At 35.3% G+C, this 21,963-nt stretch overlaps 1 protein-coding gene across 4 annotated transcripts in view; it reads left to right on the top strand.

Moving 5' to 3' along the window:
• Positions 1–21,963, top strand: part of LOC132101472 (N-terminal EF-hand calcium-binding protein 2-like) — a 99,019-nt gene that overhangs the window by 3,387 nt on the left and 73,669 nt on the right. For all 4 annotated transcript variants that reach the window (XM_059506473.1, XM_059506471.1, XM_059506472.1 and 1 more), the window contains exon 2: positions 2,067–2,091. In XM_059506473.1, the coding sequence (XP_059362456.1) occupies positions 2,067–2,091 (25 nt within the window). The remainder of the gene's footprint in view (positions 1–2,066; positions 2,092–21,963) is intronic.

The raw sequence follows: 21,963 nt of genomic DNA, 5'->3' as shown, positions 1-21,963 counted from the left end.
AGAAATTGATACTTTTGTTCATGAAGGACAAATTAATAGGTCAGAAATTATAGTAAAGAATTAAATTGTTCATTTAAAAAATTAAAAATCTTGAAAAAAAAAAGTATTACAGTTTCTACAAAATTATTAAGCAGTATAATTATTGTTATTTATAATAACAAGAAATGTTTCTTGGGCAGCAAATCAACATATTAGAATGATTTCTAAAGGATCATGTGACACTGAAGACTGGAGTAATAGCTGCTGAAAATTTAGCATTGCCATCACAGGAATAAATTACATTTTATTACAGTTATTTTAAATTAAAATATTAATTCACAATATTTGAATATTGTTTCTATTCAGATCTTCACCGTTTCACAACATAAATATACACACTAAAAGACTCATACAAAAACAGACATACTATAAACAAACCTAAATTCTAAACCTAATTCTATAACAATTTGAGGCAGAGGTGAGCCCCTCTGACCAAGTAGAATATTCCTATAGTATTTTTGATTAAGCCTCAATGAGCATAAAATACTTTTTTCCAAAAACATAAACAATACTTCTGACCTCAAAGTTTTGATTCATATTCTGGGCAGCCAATTATTAATCCCACATTATTATCCTTGTTGCAGGTAAACCTTAATTTAATAACAATAGAATCTGATAATCCCAGTTGTTAATCTGTAATCCAGTTTATTTTTATGTATTTTTAGTATACTTGGTTTTATTATTTGTGTTGTTTTTCTTCTTCTTTGCAATCCACAAAGTCTGAGCAAACCAATTTTTGGGTTACGACCCACCAGTCGAGAACTGCTACTGGCGGTTAATGCTGCAGACACTTTTGCTTTAAGATATATAAAATGGCTAGGAAGATTGAATACCAATAGTGCTTCTCAAGCGCTTTGTAAAATACATTACAGTATTGATCGAACATGGCTAATGTCACTGTTCCCACAGTCACTCTCCTCTTTAAATGGTTGCGAAATATATGCCTAGTTGAAAAGAATGAAAAAACCTCATTGTTGTTCTGTTGCAGATGTTTCAGTGGTTGTCCCAATGCCCATTTATCCCTTCTGTGTGGCTTTTGCGTTTGTTCTGTGATGGTGAAGTATCCTGACAGGTGGAATACTGTTAGCTGTCAGGATTGAATGAAGCAGCTGGCTCATCCCATTGAGAAGTGATTTAGACCGTCAACAGAAAGTGATTACTCTATTGAAGCAAATCAAATTGTGTGCTGTCAATATGGGATGTTCGACACACGCTCCCCCTTCGAGACACAAACATGCATGTCCAATAATAAACATGCACCTCTATTCTTGTTTGTGCAGCATGGACAACATGATCTGATCACAACAATTCACGCTTCACTGTATTTATTTAGAAAATGAGAAAGGCTGGAAGGATCGACTGCTGTAAAATTAGCCCGTAGCGAGTAACGCTTCCCAGCACATTCTATTGACTGTGATTTTCTCCGCTACCGGAGAGTCTTAAGTGGTCCATTTCACATCTGACTGGACCGTGTGATCAAGTTGCTCTTGTAGACTTAAGCACCTTACTCAATCTCTCACAAGTTCAAGCAATATACAAATTTCTTAGTCTTGATTAAAAAAAGAACTTAAAGGTTGTAGTGTCATTTGTGCTGGTGGTGTTCTGAATGCAGTGTAAGGATTAATCATTGCAACATGTTAGAGGCCGAGATTTCATGCAATTGCAATGCAGTCAGCCTTTCTATAGAATCAATGTCTCCTTTAATAGCTTTTCTGAGTAGGCTGACTGACACTGAACTTTACAGAGAGGCGCTTTTATAATTACTTCTATCCATCTTTTTTTTTGTACTTCAGTTTTCTACAGCCAGTGTCTAAAGATAATTGTTGTATGTGCATTTAAGATTAGACAGCTGTTTAATAATACGTTCGGTTCTGAAATCAAACAGGTTTCTGTTAACAGTCAAGTTTATTATAAGAGATTATACTGTAGAGAATCCTAGAGACTTCAATTCTAATGATGAAGTGAATTTAAAATGAATAATAATTGTTATTAATATATTGTATTTCTGTATTTGTGTATGATTTCAGATTTTCCGCAGAGCTGATAAGGATGGTGAGTTTAATCTTATTTATATCATGCCATGTTAAATCATTAATGTGAATGTGTTACTCAGACTCTGTTATCTATGTTTTGAAATAAATGTTTCATTCATCTCGCCTGCACTAGAGCTCAAAAGATTAAGGTTGGAAAGAAAATAAGTTTCTTATGCTTGCCAAGGTTGCATTTGTTTAATAAAAATACAGTAAAACATATGAAATATGGTGAATTATTTTTACAATTTAAAATAAATGTTTTATATTTTGATATATTTTAAAATTGTTATTTATTCATGTGATTCAAAGCTGAATTTTCAGCAGTATTTATGACAGTCTTTAGTAACATGATCCTTCTAGAATAATTCTAAAGCTGTCTTTACACAGCCAAGTTAAGGTTGCTCTCTGCCTGCTCAAAATTTTGTGTAAAGAACCAATGCCTCATAAAGGCCAGACTAAATTAAGCCTGCTCTGTGTCAAAGTACAAAGTCGAATTGGTGTGTAAATGCATTCATGCCACCTCTGAGCAGCATTAAACAGTCTATGTAAAGATGCCTAAACTGTCACTTTCATCAAATTAATGTGTCTTTGCTGAATAAAAATAATATTTTCTATCAAAAGAAAAAAAATACTTTCTATCAAAAGAAGAAAAAAAAAATACTGACGCCAAATTTTGGACGGTGGTGTACGTCATTGCATAATATAAAATATATATCTATTATAGCTTTACACAGCACTGAAGATCTTGACCATCTGTCCTCACACGTTTCTGACAGCTGAAAAGACAGATCGTGAAGAAACATTCCAGGAAAGGCAATGGAAATGTGCCGCCTTGTGCATAATCTTTTAAATAATTCCCATTTGTGAGGCTTATTAGAAGTTTAGGGGGGTTTTTGTTCTCAAATGCCTAACCAGTATGATTTCTGCATGGTATTATATTAGTAAATTCTATATTGTAATTCAAATTAAATTGCAGCAAAAAATTCAGATGTATTTGCTAATTGATTTTAGATTAGTGTCATTTTGCAAATTAGCCTCTTAATCCATATTCATGTCCTGTGTCCTCAAGACAATTATGATTATGAAGAAAGGATCTGTTACATAGTTATGATTGGCCCGGAGTAGAGGTCTTACGTCACCGCGTTCTGAACTCTTACGTGCTCATACCGGTAATTTTCCTTCTGCATTCACACACAGCAGAATTCCGGCAATTTACTGGTAATGTTACAACTTCTCATACCGGTAAATTCTCATGCCGGAACGAATTTACCGGTATTTTTGAAAAGATCCTGTTCACACATGATCTCTTTACGGCAATTTACCGGTAATTTTCCGGAAAAGTCTGTATGTGTGAAAGGGCTTATAAATTCATGTATGAGAAGATGCATATTACTCTACAGTACATTTCATCCAGTTGTATTGTAATGTATTTTCTGTATGATTTCCGGTTAGCCTTGAGCTGTTGTCCATTATTATTGGCACAGACCTGGTCTCTGGTCATCTAATCTAAATTTTGGATTGAGATGAAACTTACATGAAACTTTTTTTCTTTATTTTAGCTTTTTAAAAAGGAAAACTCCACTCCGAGAAACTAGCTCTTGTACCTGGGCTTAAAAGAGAGTCGATACAAATAGCAGAGAGAGAAAACCTGCAACAAACCTTGTTAAAAGGAGTGGTGGCTATTTGATGTGTGGTGCTAGTGCAATTTGTGTTATTTTTAAACTACTCCCATGGGAGCAGCTTGGTGACCGTTTTAATGAGAGAGAGAGAAAGCAAGAGGGTGGGGGAGGGAAAAAAAGCATGAGTCGGGACCACAGGAGATGGGTGCCATGTTTTTCAACTATTTGGTTTTCAATCACAAAACTGTCTAACAAGAAACAGAGCACAGTGGGCTAATTTGCCTCCAGCGTTTAGAGCTAAACTCCTAGAAGTGAAACATTATAATTCTTTCTTTTCGAGCAAGGCTGCATGCATAAAAGAGACGGTTCTTTGCAAAAATGAATATTTTGACATCATTTACTCAACCTAATGTAATTTTAAACCTATTCTACTTTATTTTTTCCTTTGAACACAAAATAGAAGTGTTCTCATTTCTGACAGTTTAATCATTACCACAACTGTCAAGCAATTATATAATATAATAAACTACAGGTCAAAACGTTTGGAATAATTAAGATTTTAAAATGTTTTCGAATATGCCGACCAAAACTTTTATTTGATTAAAAACACAGTAAAAATAGGTAATATTCTGAAAAATGTATAATATATACTTCAGTTTTCAACGTAGTGTCTTTCTGAAATCATTTTAACTCAGGATTGATCAAAAGCTACAAAAAAGACATTTATAATGTTACAAAAGTTTTCTATCTCAAATAAACAGTTTTCACCATTGATAATATTAAGAACTAGAATTCATATTTAATTACCAATAATAACATAATAATTGAGCACAAAATCAGCATATCTGAATGATTTCTGTATGACACTGAAGACTGTAATTGCTGCTGAAAATTCAGCTTTACATCAAAGGAATAAATCACATTTGAAATACATTGAAACAGTGAACAGTTATTTTAAGTTACAATAATATTTTGCAATATATCTGAAACAAAAAATCGAGCATAAAATAAATGTTATAAAAAATAAATAATGTAAAAAAATTATATAAATAAAAGTATGTCACATGACTGATGCACATATCAATGCCTTGTAAAGTTTAAAACAATATGGTATGTGAATAATTTAAATTTTGTAAATGGACTTCCTTTGAAATCATGGTTTAAGGATCAATTTATCTTCCAGAGTAAACCATCATATTGAGCACAAACAACACACAGAGTGTCATGCCACCCTGCCACATGTCTCATACTGCAGAAGTGATTGGTTACATCATGTGTGTGGAGCAGGCAGAGAGAATCATTAGTGTCTTTTTTATAGAGGAAATGACATGCTCTTTTGACCTGGCAGGCTCATCCTCCTGCTTTTTGATAACCTGGTCTGTGACCATACGTCTGCAAGGGCTGTTGACATGAGAGCAGCCTGGCAGAGACCTGCATGACCCATCGCCTTATCTGCATCTGCAAAATATATCACTCAGTTTAAGGGAGAGAAAGAGTGGTACGGGCAGTGTTGGGAAAGTTCACTTTTTACATGAACTAGTTCAAAGTTCAATTCACAAATTTTAAAATGAACTAGTTCAGTTCATAGTTCAAACTACAAAATTTTGAACTAAAGTTCACAATTCCAAAAATGAACTAGTTCATAGTTCTTTTTTCCATACGTTGCTGCGAGCTATTATTTTTCAAAATTATTGCCACAGCCCATATAGAATCACAGACAGCAATTATTTTATCAGTTTTAACAATGAAGCTATGCGTCAGATTTCATCTTCATATCCAATTTTGAATCCTTATCCAACCAGGGTTTACATTAGCATTGAGGGGACAGCATTTCCCCATTGTTGCTTTAATGCTTTGTCTCCCATTCTCACCGACATTGTCATAAACATCATAAAATTCTTTTAAATGATCATACGCCTTCTTGCTACATGCTGCTGTCGTTTGCTGTTTTTTTTTTTGATGACGCGTCACGCATGCGGCGGACGGCGGTGCGACACTGGTGGCTGGTGTTGCCATATTGGGTGTTTTTCCGCTACATATTAAGACCCGTTTACGGTGTGTTTTAGCCGGATTTTCACCTGGAGGGCTCTATAGAAATCTGGCAGGGCTCTATAGAAATCTCCCTATTGAACGAAGTTAACCTGAGAGAGCGTGCCGTTCACAGACACCAGAATGAACGAGTTCACATTAACGTTCATCAGGCATTAATACAGCACGTTCAGTTCACGTTCGCCCAAAATATGAACGAGTTCATGAACTATCGTTCAATGAACGCGTTCAGGCACAACACTGGGTACGGGTACATGTAATGGAAATTTAATTGGTTCTTTCAGCTGTTTTAAATTCTGTGCTGTTTCCCTGTGCAGCATTTTTTTACATCAAAAGATCTCACAGGGGGGACGAGTGCACAAGTGCTTCAGAAAAAAGAGCCAGCCATTGGCTACTAGAATGAAACATTTAGGAGTCAAATTACTTTTTCGTTGACAAATTACAGAACCGCTCTGTGCAGTAATGAATGGGAAGTTTATATATAGGCTAGAGCTATTTAAGAAAAATGGGGAAAAAATAAGTATACAAATAATTTTCTTTCACACATTGCTAGTAAATTTCACAAACAATTACAAAGAACAGCAAGTAACAAACTGGTTGCAATGTTACCCAAATCTCAAAGTCAATTCAACCTTACAACTAGGCCTAATACTGTATGCAAACAAATACATTTTTTACAAATATTTTATATATAATATTTGATATATATATTTTGGTTAGCTGAACCTCTTTAATATAAAATATTCACAGTGATTTTAGGTTAATATTTTAATAATTTAACAACACATTTGCATGTCCACAGTTCTCAGATGTTGGTTAATTGTCATATGCTATGCAGGTAAACATATTAATCTTTAATAATGTGTTTTATTTCAATTTCAATTTTCTTTCATTTTTTTTTAATTATTTTTATGATTTAAGACTCATACTGTAGGCCCGGTTTCACAGACGGGGCTGAGCTTAAGCCAGGACTAGGTCGTAGTTCAATTAGGATCTTAAAGTAATTTTTATAAACATGCCTAGAAAAAGCATCTCTGGTGTGCATCTTGAGACAAAACAAGGGCACTGACACATGTTAAGATCAAACAGTGCAAGTTTCTTTCAGTTGAAACAGCTCAGACTTACATATCAGTCGGGGACTATAGGCTTAAGCTTTGTCTGTGAAACCGGAGGATCATTTTTAGCTTTAGACTCTGACTCCATTCATTCAGAAGACATCAAACATGTTTGATATTTTGAGTAAATTTTAGAACAAATGTTGATTTCATTTTTCACCTATCTTCTAGCAACAAACCAAATGTTCGAGTTTGTTGCGTCCGGAACAACTTGATCGTGTATGATCCTCAGTTGTTTAGTGTGTGAGACACAGTTTTTTCTTTAACCATTTACAAAGTCAGAAAGTGTATGATGCTTAGGGTTTTAAAATCTATTTAGGTTGTAAAAGTTGTGCAGTGTATTACAGCCTTGTTACACAGTGACTCCTGAGCGAACAAGTTTGAGATTGTGAATCCTTTTTACTGATTCATTAAAAAGAATTCGGTTCTTAAGTTCTAAATCAGACATTCCTCTGGTGTTTCAAGAGAAAGCAGAGATTCGGAGGGAGAGTTTGTATACAGTAACCAATTATCACGCTTAGATTTAACTGAAACCGCTAATTAGTGGGTTTGAATGTATAAATACAAGCTCCTCTCCTCTCTAGTACTCTCCCCCTCTCTGCTCTAGATTTGCGGGTTCTCACTGGCAGTAAATGAGTGTTTGTGTGTGTGCTCACTGAAAATAAACACGCTGACAGCAGCCTCCTGCACAGCATGCAAGCATCAAGACGTCTCTTCTCTAGATCTTATGAATCTTTAAAGATGTAAAAAGGCCATGATGGGTAAATAATGTCTCCGGTTAGTTTTCAGTCATGAATATTCCTGGTAATAATCTTGTAGATCTTGTTCCAGTATGTTTACTTAAAAGTGTTGTGTACTGCTAAATAGTAAAGTCCTGAAGGATTTGTTGATGAGAATGTGGATTTGTTTTACTTAAGTTTAATGCTTAGTGCAATCCTGCATAACCTCATTAATAGTAGAGCTTTTGGACACTCTTTGGATCAATAGATGCATATTGCATGGTGTTCTTTGATATTTCATCATGCTTTACTTGTTAGTGTGGATGAGCAGCTTTGTCTTTATGCAAAAACAAGGAGAATGCATGTGCCATTTAGTGTGATTAAACTTCAGTTAATTCAGCAGTTAATTCAGTCTTATGTTTATTTGGTCTCACCCAGAGTGCTTTATTAAATTACATTAACGTTTGTGCTGTTTGATCCAGGGTTATTACTGTTAACTAAAACTAGAACTAAACCTGAAAACTGAAAGATGAAATACAATACATATATTAAAATAAAAATATAAATGTATTTCAGTTTGTTGCCAAGGCAACATTTCAAGTTGAAGCACCAACTTTACTAACTAGAAATATATAAAAATTAAAACTAAATATGTATGTAAAAGTAATCTAAAAGTAACTAAAATTAAAATAAAAACTGTAAGTATAAAATAAAACCTCATACAAAATTTTAATTAAAACTACTAATAACACTGCTGATAAAATAAAAGCTGAAGTCCAGTTCAGTTTTTTTTTCCATTTTCATATTAATTTTAGTTAAAGTTTTAGTTTTTTGTGTGTGTGTGTGTTTATCATTTTAATTAGTTTTTTTTTAAATAGTGTATATATAAATATAGGCCTGTGTCTGTATAGTTTTATTCATTTCAGTTTTAGTTATTTTAGTACATTAAGTTAAACTAAACTAAAATTGTTTTTTTTTTATGATTTTAGTTTTGGACTTTTGCGAAGTCTCTGCAAAGTAAAATGCGGAAGGCGGCTTTTCTTTTCTATTTGTTTTTTATTATACCTTTTTATTGCCTTCGACTTCGTGGTAAGTTGTGCTGTACATTTGTTCCTGTAACAGCTGAACATGTTCTGTTATTAAACGTTTTGTTGGGTGGGTGGGTCAGTGCTAAAGGTTTCCATGGTAACATCTACCGGTGTGTAGGTAACTTGTCAGAACAGATTGTTATTTTCTGTTGTAATCGCAGTTCATGCTTAATAAGGTAAATGCAAAAGGGGCGTCTTTAAATTTCTCTACTTGGAATGTAAAAGGTCTGAATGAACCAGTTAAAAGGGGTAAAATATTGTCTCATCTAAAATCACTGTTTTCAGATATCATATTTCTACAAGAGACTCATTTAAATCGTGCTGCCCAGGTTAGACTGAGATGCAAGTGGATTGGACAAATGTATCATTCCAATTTCTCTGCTAAATCTAGAGGAACAGCTATCCTTATCCATAAAGGAGTTCCATTTAAACATAATTTGACCATTTCAGATAAAGATGGGAGATATGTAATTGTTGTTGGAGAAGTATTTTCTGTGCCATTGACATTAGTCAATGTTTATGGACCAAATTATGATAACCCTGAGTTTTTCAAAAAAGTGTTTGATCTAATTCCAAAAATTTCAGATACAAATCTCATAATCGGGGGTGATTTTAACTGTGTACTAGACCCGTACTTAGATAAATCCTACTCCACAAAAATAGTTAGTTCCAACTCCAGTAAATTTTTGAATTCATATATAACTAATTCAAATATGTTTGATGTGTGGAGAATTTTCTATCCAACGGCTAGGGAATACTCTTTTCATTCTCAAGCTCATAATCTATATACACGAATAGATTATTTCATTCTGGATGGTAAACTCATGCCACAGGTTTGTACTGCTAAATATCATAATATTATTATATCCGATCACAGTCCGGTGACCTTTTCTATTAAAATAGATAAGATGGAGAAACCACAAAGAAATTGGAGGCTTAATTCTCATTTACTTACAAACAGAGTCTTTATTAATCACTTAAACCTTTTTCAAATTAAAACCTTTTTTGAATTTAACGACAAGCCCAACATTTCTATGGGAGTGTTATGGGACACATTTAAAGCATACATCAGGGGTTGTATTATATCTTATCAAGCATTTCAGAGAAAGAGAAATAGGGCTGAAGTCGAGGCATTGGAAGTTCAAATTCACGAGTTAGATATGGAAAATGCTAAACATCCATGTATTGAAAAATATAAAAAAAATTGTGCATTTAAATATAAATTGAATCAAATTCTCTGTTCTAAAATTTCTAAATCCTTTCAGTATGTAAAACAAAAATACTTTGAATTTGGTGATAAACCTCAAAAACTGTTAGCTCGACAACTTCGTAAAATAGCATCTGAACGAACAATATACAAAATCAAATCAGACACAGGAGAATTTCTTACTGCCTCTAAGGATATAAATAGTAGGTTTCAAGCATTTTATGAAGCACTGTATTCGTCGAAAGGAACTATTGATTCTACAGTTATTGCTCAGTTTCTAGACCAACAAAATCTACCCTCATTAAATCAAGAGCAAATGGAGGAGTTAGGCGCAGAAATTACTATTGAAGAAATATCAGGTACGATAAAATCTCTTAAAGGATGTAAAACACCGGGTCCAGATGGATTTTGTAATGAATTGTATAAAGCCTGCAACGAATTACTTTCACCTTATTTACATAGGGTTTATAAACAGGCATTTATAGACCAGTCTCTGCCGTCCTCACTAAACGAGGCAATTATTACTGTAGTCCCAAAAAAAGGAAGGAACCCAGAGGAACTGGGTTCTTATAGACCTATTTCACTCTTAAACACAGATCAAAAAATTCTAGCAAAAACTTTAGCATGCAGACTAAACACAGTAATTAGAAATTTGGTTCATCCAGATCAAAAGGGCTTCATACCAAAACGTAACTCTTCCTCTAATCTTAGGCGTCTTTTTAACATAATTTATTCTTCGAGAGGCTTCCAGCAAGATCTAGCCATTTTGTCATTGGATGCAGAGAAGGCATTCGATCAAATTGAATGGCCTTACCTATTTGCCGTATTGAAGAAATTTAATCTCGGATATAATTTCATTTCATTGATTAAATTATTGTACTCTAGTCCGTGTGCAAGAATTCTCACAAATCAAACAATGTCTTCTCGTTTTGAATTACACAGAGGTACAAGACAGGGATGTTCACTGTCACCACTTTTGTTTGCATTAGCGATTGAGCCTTTAGCTGAGGCTATTAGATCACATACTGGAATTAAAGGCTATAAAACCAGAAGTACTGATAATAAAGTGGCGTTATACGCAGATGATGTAATTTTATTCATTTCTGAGCCCAATAGCAGCATTCCAAATATCCTTAATCTGATAAATTACTATGGTACATTTGCAGGATATAAAATTAATTGGGACAAGAGTGTGTTGATGCCAGTTACTATCAAAGATTCTTCTTGGCTTCAGCATTTACCCTTTAAAATTTCTTCAGAACAGTTTACATATCTAGGAATTCAGGTGACAAAAAAGTTTTCCAGTTTATTTGAGGCCAATTTTCAACCCCTGTTATCTAAACTTAAATCCATGATCAATTTCTGGAGAACACTTCCTATTTCTCTTGTGGGTAGGGTAAACGCAATTAAGATGATATTTCTCCCACAATTTTTGTATATAGTGCAGAACATTCCTGTATTTCTGCCCAAATCTTTTTTCAAAAAACTGGACACTATTCTGGTTCCCTTTGTCTGGAACTATAAAGCCCATAGGATTTCTAAGCATCACTTGTGTAAACCCAAAATACAGGGAGGGCTTGCCCTACCTAATTTTCTTTATTATTATTGGGCTGCAAACCTGAGGGCCTTGACGTCATGGATAGATTTTACTCCAGTGGAGGAGAACTGGTTGGTGTTGGAACAGGAGGAATGTCTTCCATATTCTATTAATGCAATACTTTTATCACCCAAAGGTATAGCTAGTTCACTTTATAATCATAACCCTGTCATTCATAACTCTGTTCGTATTTGGAAACAGTTAAAGACACATTTTAAGTTCACCCAAATGTCATTTTTACTCTCTATCTCAGCCAACCCCTCTTTTTGCCCTTCAATGTTAGATAGAGCATTTGAGTTTTGGAAAAATGTAGGGTTAAGAAACATAGGGGACTTATATATAAATGGAAAATTTGCTTCCTTTCAGCAGCTCTGTGAGAAATACAGTATTCCTTCTAATCACTTCTTTAGGTACCTTCAAATAAGAGACTTTGTGAAGTGTAATATTGCTAATTATGTCACCGCTACACCCATGTACCTGGACACATTTCTGGAAAGATGTCTAAGAGATGGAAGTAACATCTCCCGGCTCTATAAGGGCTTAGAACAGCTGAAGACTCCATCTATGGAGAACATTAAATCTGCCTGGGAAGAAGAACTTGCAGTAGAAATTCCTAATGAAATCTGGGAACAAAGTCTTGAACTGGTCCACAGATGTTCCATTAATGCAAGACATTGTCTTATTCAGTTTAAAGTGCTTCATAGGCTTCATTATTCCAAGTGTAAACTTCATAAAATATTTCCAGAAGTGTCTCCTCTGTGTGACAAATGTCAATTTTTAGAGGCCAGCCTGTCTCATAGCTTTGTCTTGTGTCCCAAATTACAGAATTTCTGGAACAAAATATTCCAAGTTTTTTCAGATACAATGCACATTTCTATTGAACCAGATCCTATATTAATTATATTTGGAATTTCCGAAGAATTTTTGAGACTTACACGGGTACAACAACAGTTTGTTTCATATGGGTTGATCTCTGCCAAAAAACTTATTCTTTTGTTTTGGAAGAAAAAAGAGGTTCCAAATCTTAAATTGTGGCTGACAGAGTTGACGAGTACACTACATTTGGAAAGAATCAGGTACACCCTAATAGACAAGATTGTGTTATTTGAAAAAATATGGTCCCCTTTTATTGCCTTTTTAAATACTTGTGATTAATATGTTTATTATGCCTTCAGTACCTACTGTTACCACTGGATAGCACTTAAGGGTCTGTTTTTTTTTTTTTTGTTTTTTTTTTGGGTGGGATGTTTATTTGTTAAAATGTAAGTTATATATGTTTGTATTTAAAAAAGTGTAATTACAAGTGACTATCTGCTAATATTTCTAATAATAAAAATATTTAAACCATGATTTTAGTTTTGGTTTTAGTTAGTTAACCATGATAATGCTAAACTGGGAACATCGCTGTCATTGTCACTGTCACTGTCACTGTTGTATAGTATATTAGAATGTAATAACTAATTAAATGAGTGCATTTGTTCTTGCTTTAATGGCTATTCCTGTCTTTAAGACCACTGGACACACAGCAATACACATACAGTGTTTTGCTGTTGGAATGTACTGTGTAAGGGCTCTTTACACAGTAGGCAGGGCCATATATTATTTAGCCATATTTGCGATGGCATTTTTGACATGCTGCTAAAACAAGAAATGCGCACCTATGCTGATTCAGACTTTGGCAGAGTGGCACATTTTAAGTCAGCTCTGAAACAGAAAAACACATGTACATAGATGTGGCTATGTCATACTATAAATTCTGTGACGTTTTATGCCTATATGAGGTCAAAATACTCTTCTTTTTTAATGTATCACCTCCATTTACACCAACACATATCCACATAAACTCATACTGTATACTGTAGGTTTGCGTTTCCATGGCAAATAACTGTCAAGCATTGGTATGTGCTGCACTATGAATACCTGTCTTACACCAAAAACTTGCTTAGATTGAATTACTACTCTTGATGCTCCAGCAAGTTATGTGACGACAAATCTTGTCACTCACGTTGAAATACAAAAAAACAGGACTTGTTATATTACTTTAGTTGTGCAAATCCTCTGTCTGCTAGATGCATAAATCTGTTAATATATGTATACAATTGTTTGTGGTCAGTAAGTTTCTTTTTAAATGTTTTTGAAAAAGTTACTTATTTTCACTGAGGCTGTGTTTATTTGATCAAAAATACAGTATAATTGTGAAATATTATTAGAATTTAAAATAATTGTTTTCTATTATAAAATATAACAGCATTTTCTTGAAGTAGAAGTCTTTTCTCTCACTTTTAATAAATTAAATGCATCCTTGCTCAATAAAAGTATTAATTTCTGTAAAAGTAAACAAATAATTCCTTAAGACCTTTATAATATAAAATAGATTTTCAAAATCATAAAGCATTATATTGTTTATATATATATATATATATACAGGTTATACATTATATTGTGTATATGTGTATATATATATATACAGGTTGGGAGCTGGGTCTATACTACGCGATCTATGATGACTTTCACCTATGTCGAGAGCGCATTATTGTAGCGCGAAAGTACATTTATATAATGCGCAAGCGCGAATCTCGCTCAGAGAGTATGCCTGCACTTAAAACGTGTTCATACACGCTTACTTTAAGCGAAGAGGAGAGATTCGCGATTACACTGAACACGTTTTAAGTGCAGGAATACTCTCTGAGCGAGCTTAGTTCCCGCGCGCGTGCGAGATTCGCGCTCCGAACATTATATTCCGCACGCGAGCAGAGAAATTCGCACTCGCGCATTACATTAATGTACTTTCGCGCTACAATAATGCACTCTCGACATTTGATAAGGAAATAACACCATAAAATAACGCCATATTTTGGAAACAGGAGATGAGCCCCTGGTCTAATGCACCATCTGTCTTGAGAAACCCGTTCTCAAAGACTTAACGTTACTTTTAGTCATTATTTTATTTGGGTAAGACAGATATTCTGAATGCCTTCGGCAGAATTCAAATGAGCCATTTTAATCTAGATTAATCTAGATTAATTCCAAGATTACAGTGAGATTAATCTAGATTTTAAAAAAATACCAATTTTGAGAATAGATTAACGGCGATATTTTTTTTATCGCCCGATAAGAGTCTCACGTTAACGCAGCACGTTAACACCGATAAAGCCCACCACTAATTTTAATATATATTTAAATGCTCTTAGTGAGAACATCCCCTTTCCTTTAATGGCAAGTAGAAAATTGTGTTTATAGCATGAAATAAAAGCTATTGGGCTTTAAAAAGAAAATTGATGAGCCTTCGGTTATGTCCTACACTTTCTGTCAACAGCTGTGCTCATCTTTTAAACTGGATCTGGGTTTATCGCTCAGTCTGTAACAGATAAGTAGGAAAATGTCATGTGCCAAAGTCTATATAGCATAACTATCCTGATGTAGGACACAGACAGGTGTAAGCATAGCTAATGCTCTTCACAGTGGGCACCATCCCATTTATGAATGCATTTACAAATAGCCAGCTCTTACATTTTCCTCAGGATGAACCCTGCTTTGATGGAAGCTGGCCTGAGATCTGAGACTCTTCCTGTTCTCACTCTACTAATTAAAGCCTGACTGGGACTTCTGGACAGATTTCTGCATTAAAAGATGTCCCTCTGAAGTTTGAACTGCAAAACACGGTCTGATGCAAGCTAGCTGCTGCCTTAAAATGGATCTGGAAGATAAATGAATATCCCAAGCCCATATGCTTCTCTGAACACATCGTGTCAGTCCACACAGAAGTCAAAAACAGCTCCTGAGAGGCAGCAGGTAGAGAAGGTTTAATTAAAGCACAGAGGAGTATACAAAGCATCTCAGTCACTTTGAGTTATGAAGGTAGTGCTTTGTTATCTTTGTTTTAGATGCATTTTTCTGGCTCTCTATTACAAGCTACTTGAACACGAACAATTGTTGTCTGTGCAAGTTTTTCTGAAAAGTTTAGCACATCTAAACGGCATTGCTGAAGATTTGCTTAGATATATTTTTAGAGAAGCTTTAAAGTCACCAGAATTCATTGAGAGAAGAATTTTCTTTGCTAAGATCATTCAGTTGAAAGTGCAACATTAAGTGAAGTCGGCAGGGAATCTTTAGTATTTGAAGTATTTGAAAATGTGTTTGGTTCCCACAGGACTGTTCAAATCACAATGTTCCGTCCCAGGTGACTCTGCCTAATTAAAAATATCCAAGGCCTCCAGCTAAGAGATTTGGTTTTGTTCCCATTCTTCCATTGTTTTGTCTTCCACCTCCATCCCACGTTCCCTTTTTTTCACCCCGATCCACTTCTGTCCTTGATGCTAATGCCAAAGTTTGACTAATTGAGTTTGGCTAAAATTTTTGACTTTTTAAAGCCCTCCTGTTGTGTTCCACTCATTATGACCCAGAGAGGATTTCCTTTTTCTCGAAAATGCTAGTTAATTTCTCACATTGCTCTAAAGCTCACTGACTTTGCCTATACAGGATATAATAACTTTCCAAAAACATCCTTTTCCGGGACTTTCCCCCACCTTGTTACACCTGTGGTATTCCAGGTTCAAAAATGACCAACCTTAAAAAAAAAAAAAAAAATTCTTGTTATAAACAAATATTGGGTTCAATGTTTTTATCAACTTGTTCTCTCGGTTGTCAAAGGTTTTGTATTTCTTTTTGAAACTAACTGATTGTAGCCTTCATTGATCTGAGCTATGCACCTCAATTTCTTTATGCAATTATCCACAAGTAATTATTTTTTCACTCAAAACTGAGGTGGGTAGCTCAGATCAATGAGAGCCACGACCAATCACTTCCAAACAGAAATATAAAACCTCTGCTAATTTACAAAAAATTGACAAAAAGATTTAATCCAAGATTGGGTGATAATAATGTAACCTAATGTGAGATTTGCATCAAATGAGGTAAATGATTTTCAGCATAGCACAAGGGTTAAAGAGGTATCTGATTAGTTTCCACTTTTTCACATGTAGAGAAAATGAAAAAGAAATATTGAATGTGTGCTAGTCTTTATATTAAAGTAGATAAGCACATACTGTGCCCAGTTGAGGAAGCGGTTGCAGTACTTTGTTCTGTGTGAACTGAAGGTTTTTCCCCACATTTCTCCGTCTACCCGATCGCACGCTGCCACATCAAAGGAAACACTCTCTTTAATGCGTGAGAAAGCGCTGCAGTCACAGGACTGCACTGCAGATTGGGAAGCAGCATGCCAGAATTGTTTTTAGGGAATCCTAGTGCTTTCAGAGGAGGTCCCAAGGCATTATGGGAGGAAGTCGATTGGATCCGAGGCAGTGGAGATTGGTTGATTTTTGATGTTAGCGGATACTCGAGGGAGTTCACCTGGCTGACCTGGCGGCCCACGCTTTGTGCTAAACTTGGCTGCCTGACAGAGAAGTGTTGACGTGGCATGTCAGGGTTTTTCTACAAAATGTCTTAGGCTTTCGTTTTGCTGAGCATTAAGGGAATCTACACTTTTTATTTACAAAAAAAGGACTACAGTACAGAAAGCAGTGTTCTTGCTATGTTATTAGTGGTCACACAATACACAATACGCATAGCATTTCATCATTTCTTAGTACTGTAAAGTCATTGCTGTGTAATAAAAGAATTGTGCTAGAGCACAATGTTAACTGTCACTCTTAGCAGTTGTTTCACAAGGGAGATGCCAGTTGTAACACAGTGGTGCAGCCTGCCAGGAGAACATGGACAGAATGCTGACAGCATTATCAGTTTGCTTCCACAGCAGCGGGAGTGAGATGGCAATCCGGTGGGACTTATTTGAGTGGAGAAGGTGCTCCATATGACTCATGTGCTATCATATGCATTGGGGAATTAAAATGGGACAAGGGGTGCATGATTTAATTGTTTATACACCCCAGGTTTAGAGAGGTTAGGTATTTGTGGTGCATGGACATTATGGGAGATCTTTGTTCAGCATCTGGTGCCAGGCAGTTGACTGTAGTTGTGAATTGTGGCAAAATGTTTGGCGTGCGTGATGGGTGCAGGAGAAGGAGACTGAGTTGGGGTTACAGCTTCCTAGGTAACGTAAAACAGATTTTAAAAGGAGTTTTTTCAGAGACCTTGTCAAGCCTTCATTCGAAGTTTCCTTTGTTGAATGTTACTTTTCTAATTAAAAATGATTCTTATTGCAGTTATGATTTTTTTATTCAATTTTGCTTTAAATTCAGTTTCAAACTGCAATTCTGCGTGATACTTGCTACATCAGTTGTAATTACATTTAAATTAAATTGTAATTTAAAAAGCATTCTAATTCTGAATAGTTTGCAACCCTGTTGGATGCAGCACCTTAATCATTTTTATTCTCAGTTCTGTAATTTCTATTTATTATTTATGGAAAGCAGCTAAAATCTCTCTTTTCAGCCATTAAATATAAAGTCATAATGGGAGCTATTTGCTCATGTCAGCAGTATCATTGGTATACAGAAACAAACTGGCAAATGAAACAAATAGCCTCAAAATGGTTTCATTTGGGAGTGTTTTTAATTTCAAACTCCTGTCTAATTATTTGCTTTTTTTAACATTTGTTGAAGATAATGTTGGCTGTTCAAGAGTCCCATTGCAGGAATTAGAAACCATTATTTTCTGTTTTACTGTTTATTTACTGTTGTCTCATCTTTGTTTCTCTCCTGGTTTCACAGCCCTCTCAAAGACCAGCTGCTCACCAGAATTTGTTGGGTTTTGGAAGTTGGTGTACTGTTATCTCCACTAATGTCTTAACTAGCTTAACTAGTGAGACTGGCTTGGTTAACCAGCCTTAGACTGTGTTGGTTTACAAGCATTATAGCTGGTGAACAGCATAACTTTGCATGAGATACTGCAAGAGCGCAACAGTCAAACACATCCATGTTTACATAGAAAAACAATGGAAAAGCAACACAAGAATAAAAAAAACTGTAACTACTACTGCATCTCTGATATTTCATGTTTACATCATGTTGACAGGCTGAAAGCTGGTGTTTTTACAGAAAATGTATAGTTAATAATCATTTAATATACCTGCAGTCATTTTGAATTTTAATTACTGTAGCTACCTTGACAATTGAGATTTTTTAAAGCACTTTCCTCGTATTATTTCTGAACATATAATATGTATAAGACAAGTTTGTAGAAGATATAGTTGTATAGAACATATAGTTCATGCATCTTTGCTGTAAAGATATTTAACAAGGGATTTGTTTTACATTGACATGTTGACAGCGCACCTGTGGTGAACTTGGAATAGAACTAGAGAGTTAATAAAGAAAAATTACTTGAATCATGTTGTAGTTACATTAATTTCAAGTTGAGTAGTAAAAAAAATAAATAAATAAAATTCAAGTATCGGTCAAATGTTCTGGAAAAATCAAGATTTTTTACTTTGGTTTGTAAGGTTTTGGTTGTCAGGTTTGCATCAGTGCCTGTCTGTGTCAGGATCATGTACGATGCTCTGGTGCTCGTGTTCATGGTGCAATGAGGTGTAGCACTGCAGTCTCATGAGGGATGCAGTTTTGAGGGACTATCTTCCCCAGGCTTGCCTAAGGTAAACCCACTTCACCCACTATTCTTTGTAGAAATTCAGTTAATTCAGCTTGTGACCGCAGCTTTTGAATGAAAAAAGGACATTTACATTTAGTTTGCTTTTAGTATGCTTGCATGATGTGCATGTATTGCCTGACTCAAATCACTCAGAGCTTCACAGCAGTAGAACATAGCCTGCATACCTATTGGAGTTAATTTCTTTTCCCCTCACAACTTGAGTCTTTAGATGCTATTTTCAGAAAAACAGAAAGTGCTATCTGGTCTGCACGACTCCAGTGTGTAAAGTGTAAAATGTTGGACTGAATCATTGACCTGACCTTTCCGTTAAAACCTCTCTCCACATGGATGTCACCTCTGACATTCATAATAATGAACCAAACACACAATACACAAAACCAAGCACACCGCTATTAGAATCAGGGGTGAATACTATGCTCCTGTTTATGGAAAACTGAAGACTTAAAGATGAGTTGAATGAAGCAGCAAGCAGAATCTTTGTTAATCAGTAATAATCACAACTGTACCTTTGTTCAGAATCCAAGTCTCGGTCTCAAGCACCTGCTGATGACCTACCACCATGGTTATGACTGCATACACAGCCTTTGAACAGGTGTCTGATTCAGATGAGAATACAAACATATGCTTGTTTCCGGACATTTGTGTTATATAATACTGTACAACAATTTGATAATGAGAAATGTTATATTACAATTAAATTGATACAATGTGTGTGTGTGTGTGTGTGTGTGTGTGTGTGTGTGTGTGTGTGTGTGTGTGTGTGTGTGTTAGTCAGTAATTGCTTCGAGTTCAGTATAACTTGTTTTCAATTCTCAACTCCTCACTGCAGACCAATGAGTATGTGATTCATTTGTGAGTCATTTTGAGTGATTCCTTAAAAGGACCAGCTGATAAAGTGTCATTTATTATCGAATCAGACAACAGAGATTAAGTTGCATGCATCCCCTTTAGACAATGCTATAAAACATTTTATGTATTTTTAGGGTTTTTTTTCTTCTCTTCTTTATCATGTCTGGTAGCTCTCTCTTCACCTTCAGTTGATAAAGCAAGCTCAAAATTCAGCTTAAGCATCATTCATTTTTGTTGCATTATAGAAAACACTTTGTGTCTGGAGTATTTTACTATAGTGACTTTTGTGTTTTTGGCATTGCTGCAAAATTGCAATTGCAAATTATGCAATTTATCTTAACATCATAAAAAGCAGGGCATCTAATTTATAAATGAATACATTTATATGGGATGCATGGCATTAATAATGATAATATCACACTGGTTGTTCTAGCGATAACTACCATAATAACGGTATCCTGCATGCATATGTGAATTTCTGGCCTTTCTCTGTTCTAATTAATGACAGACAGTTAAGCTGCTAATAATATGACAGACTCCAAATGTGCAGCTATAGGCTTGTGATATCGTTGTTAAATAGCATTTAAATGTCAGTTAATTAGTGCCTTTATATACAGTATGTTAACAAGGTGTGTCGTATGTTCCTGTATGAGTGTCTTTTGAAAGTGGACCGTTGTATGATCTGAACAAGGGTCTTTTCTTTCTTCTGTGGAACATAAAGGATATTTTGATGTGTTAATTATAGTGAAAGTCGTAGTGAAAGCTGATACATTTTTTCAAAATGTCCGCTTTTGTGTTCCACAGAAGACAAAAATATGGTTTGGTATGACATGAGGGTGAGTAAATTATGACATAATTTCATTTTTGGATAAATTATCTCTTTAATCTTAGGGATCTATTATTGCTATCAAACAGAGCAATCCGTTCAAAGTCGACATGGTTTTATTTTATCAGTGGTGATAAAACCACAACTCATGCATTGCATCAGGACAGTGACAGCAGGATTTAGTGTTGTGGTGGCAAGTTTCCTCCATATATCAGCCTGTAAGTCAATGACTGCTATTGAAAAGAGGTTTGTCAAGAGAAGCTTGACACTGTGTAACACTGCGTTGATATCTCCCAGAGTGTTCCTATTGTAGCTTCTAGTGTTGTGATTCTTGACTACAAATAGGGTGAATTCCGTTTTTCCACTTTTGATAGTCAGGGCATCAAAGCCACTATCTAGGAATGTTCTCGAGCACATTTAGCAGAAATCAGCAGGTGTGTAATATATACTGTTTTTCCCTACCAACCTCCGTGTAGCCAGTTACCCATGGTTACAGCAAACTGCGATCCCTATATCCCATTAGGCCTCTGGCTTCCAATGTTGCCATGGTGCCATCATCATCTCCCTAAGCTTGTTTCCTCAGATGCTTGAAGGATTTAATCAAATGGAAACTCAATATGGGGTCACATCCATGTCTTCATCTTTTTCACGCATCCTCTGAGCCCTTAAAGGGATAGTTCATCCAAAAATGAAAATGTGATGTTTATCTGCTTACCCCCAGGGCATCCAAGATGTAGGTGACTTTGTTTCTTCAGTAAAACACAAACCAAGATTTTTAACTCAAACCATTGCAGTCTATCACTCTTACACTTATCTTGTAAGTGGATGGGAATCACGGCTAAAACAAATTCTTGCTTTACAGCAGATGGCAGACTTATAAGTGCATTACTGCCACCTATCTCTCAAGTGGACCATTGACACTCCTAATTGAGATCATAGATAGAGTGTCAATGGTCCATTTGAGGGATAGGTGGCAGTAATGCACTTATAAGTCTGCATTCCACCATAAAGCAAGAAGAAGAAGAAGATGCCTAATGTGCCTGCTGCTGAGGCCCTGTCCCAAATGGCACACTGCCAAATGGCACATGTTTGAGATATCAACCACTGGTCGATGACCATAATGTTTGTATAAACTGTAGATAACAAGTGGTAAAATAAAAACCGTAATGATACACTTAAATATTTTCTTCTCTCCCATGTCATCAATTGCTCTTGAGCGAAATCTCCTCCCATCCGTTGTCTGATTGGCATTTCTG

The sequence above is a fragment of the Carassius carassius genome, chromosome 23, assembly GCF_963082965.1.
Source record: "Carassius carassius chromosome 23, fCarCar2.1, whole genome shotgun sequence".
Taxonomy (NCBI): domain Eukaryota; kingdom Metazoa; phylum Chordata; class Actinopteri; order Cypriniformes; family Cyprinidae; genus Carassius; species Carassius carassius.
This window is presented reverse-complemented; position numbering and strand designations above follow the sequence as displayed.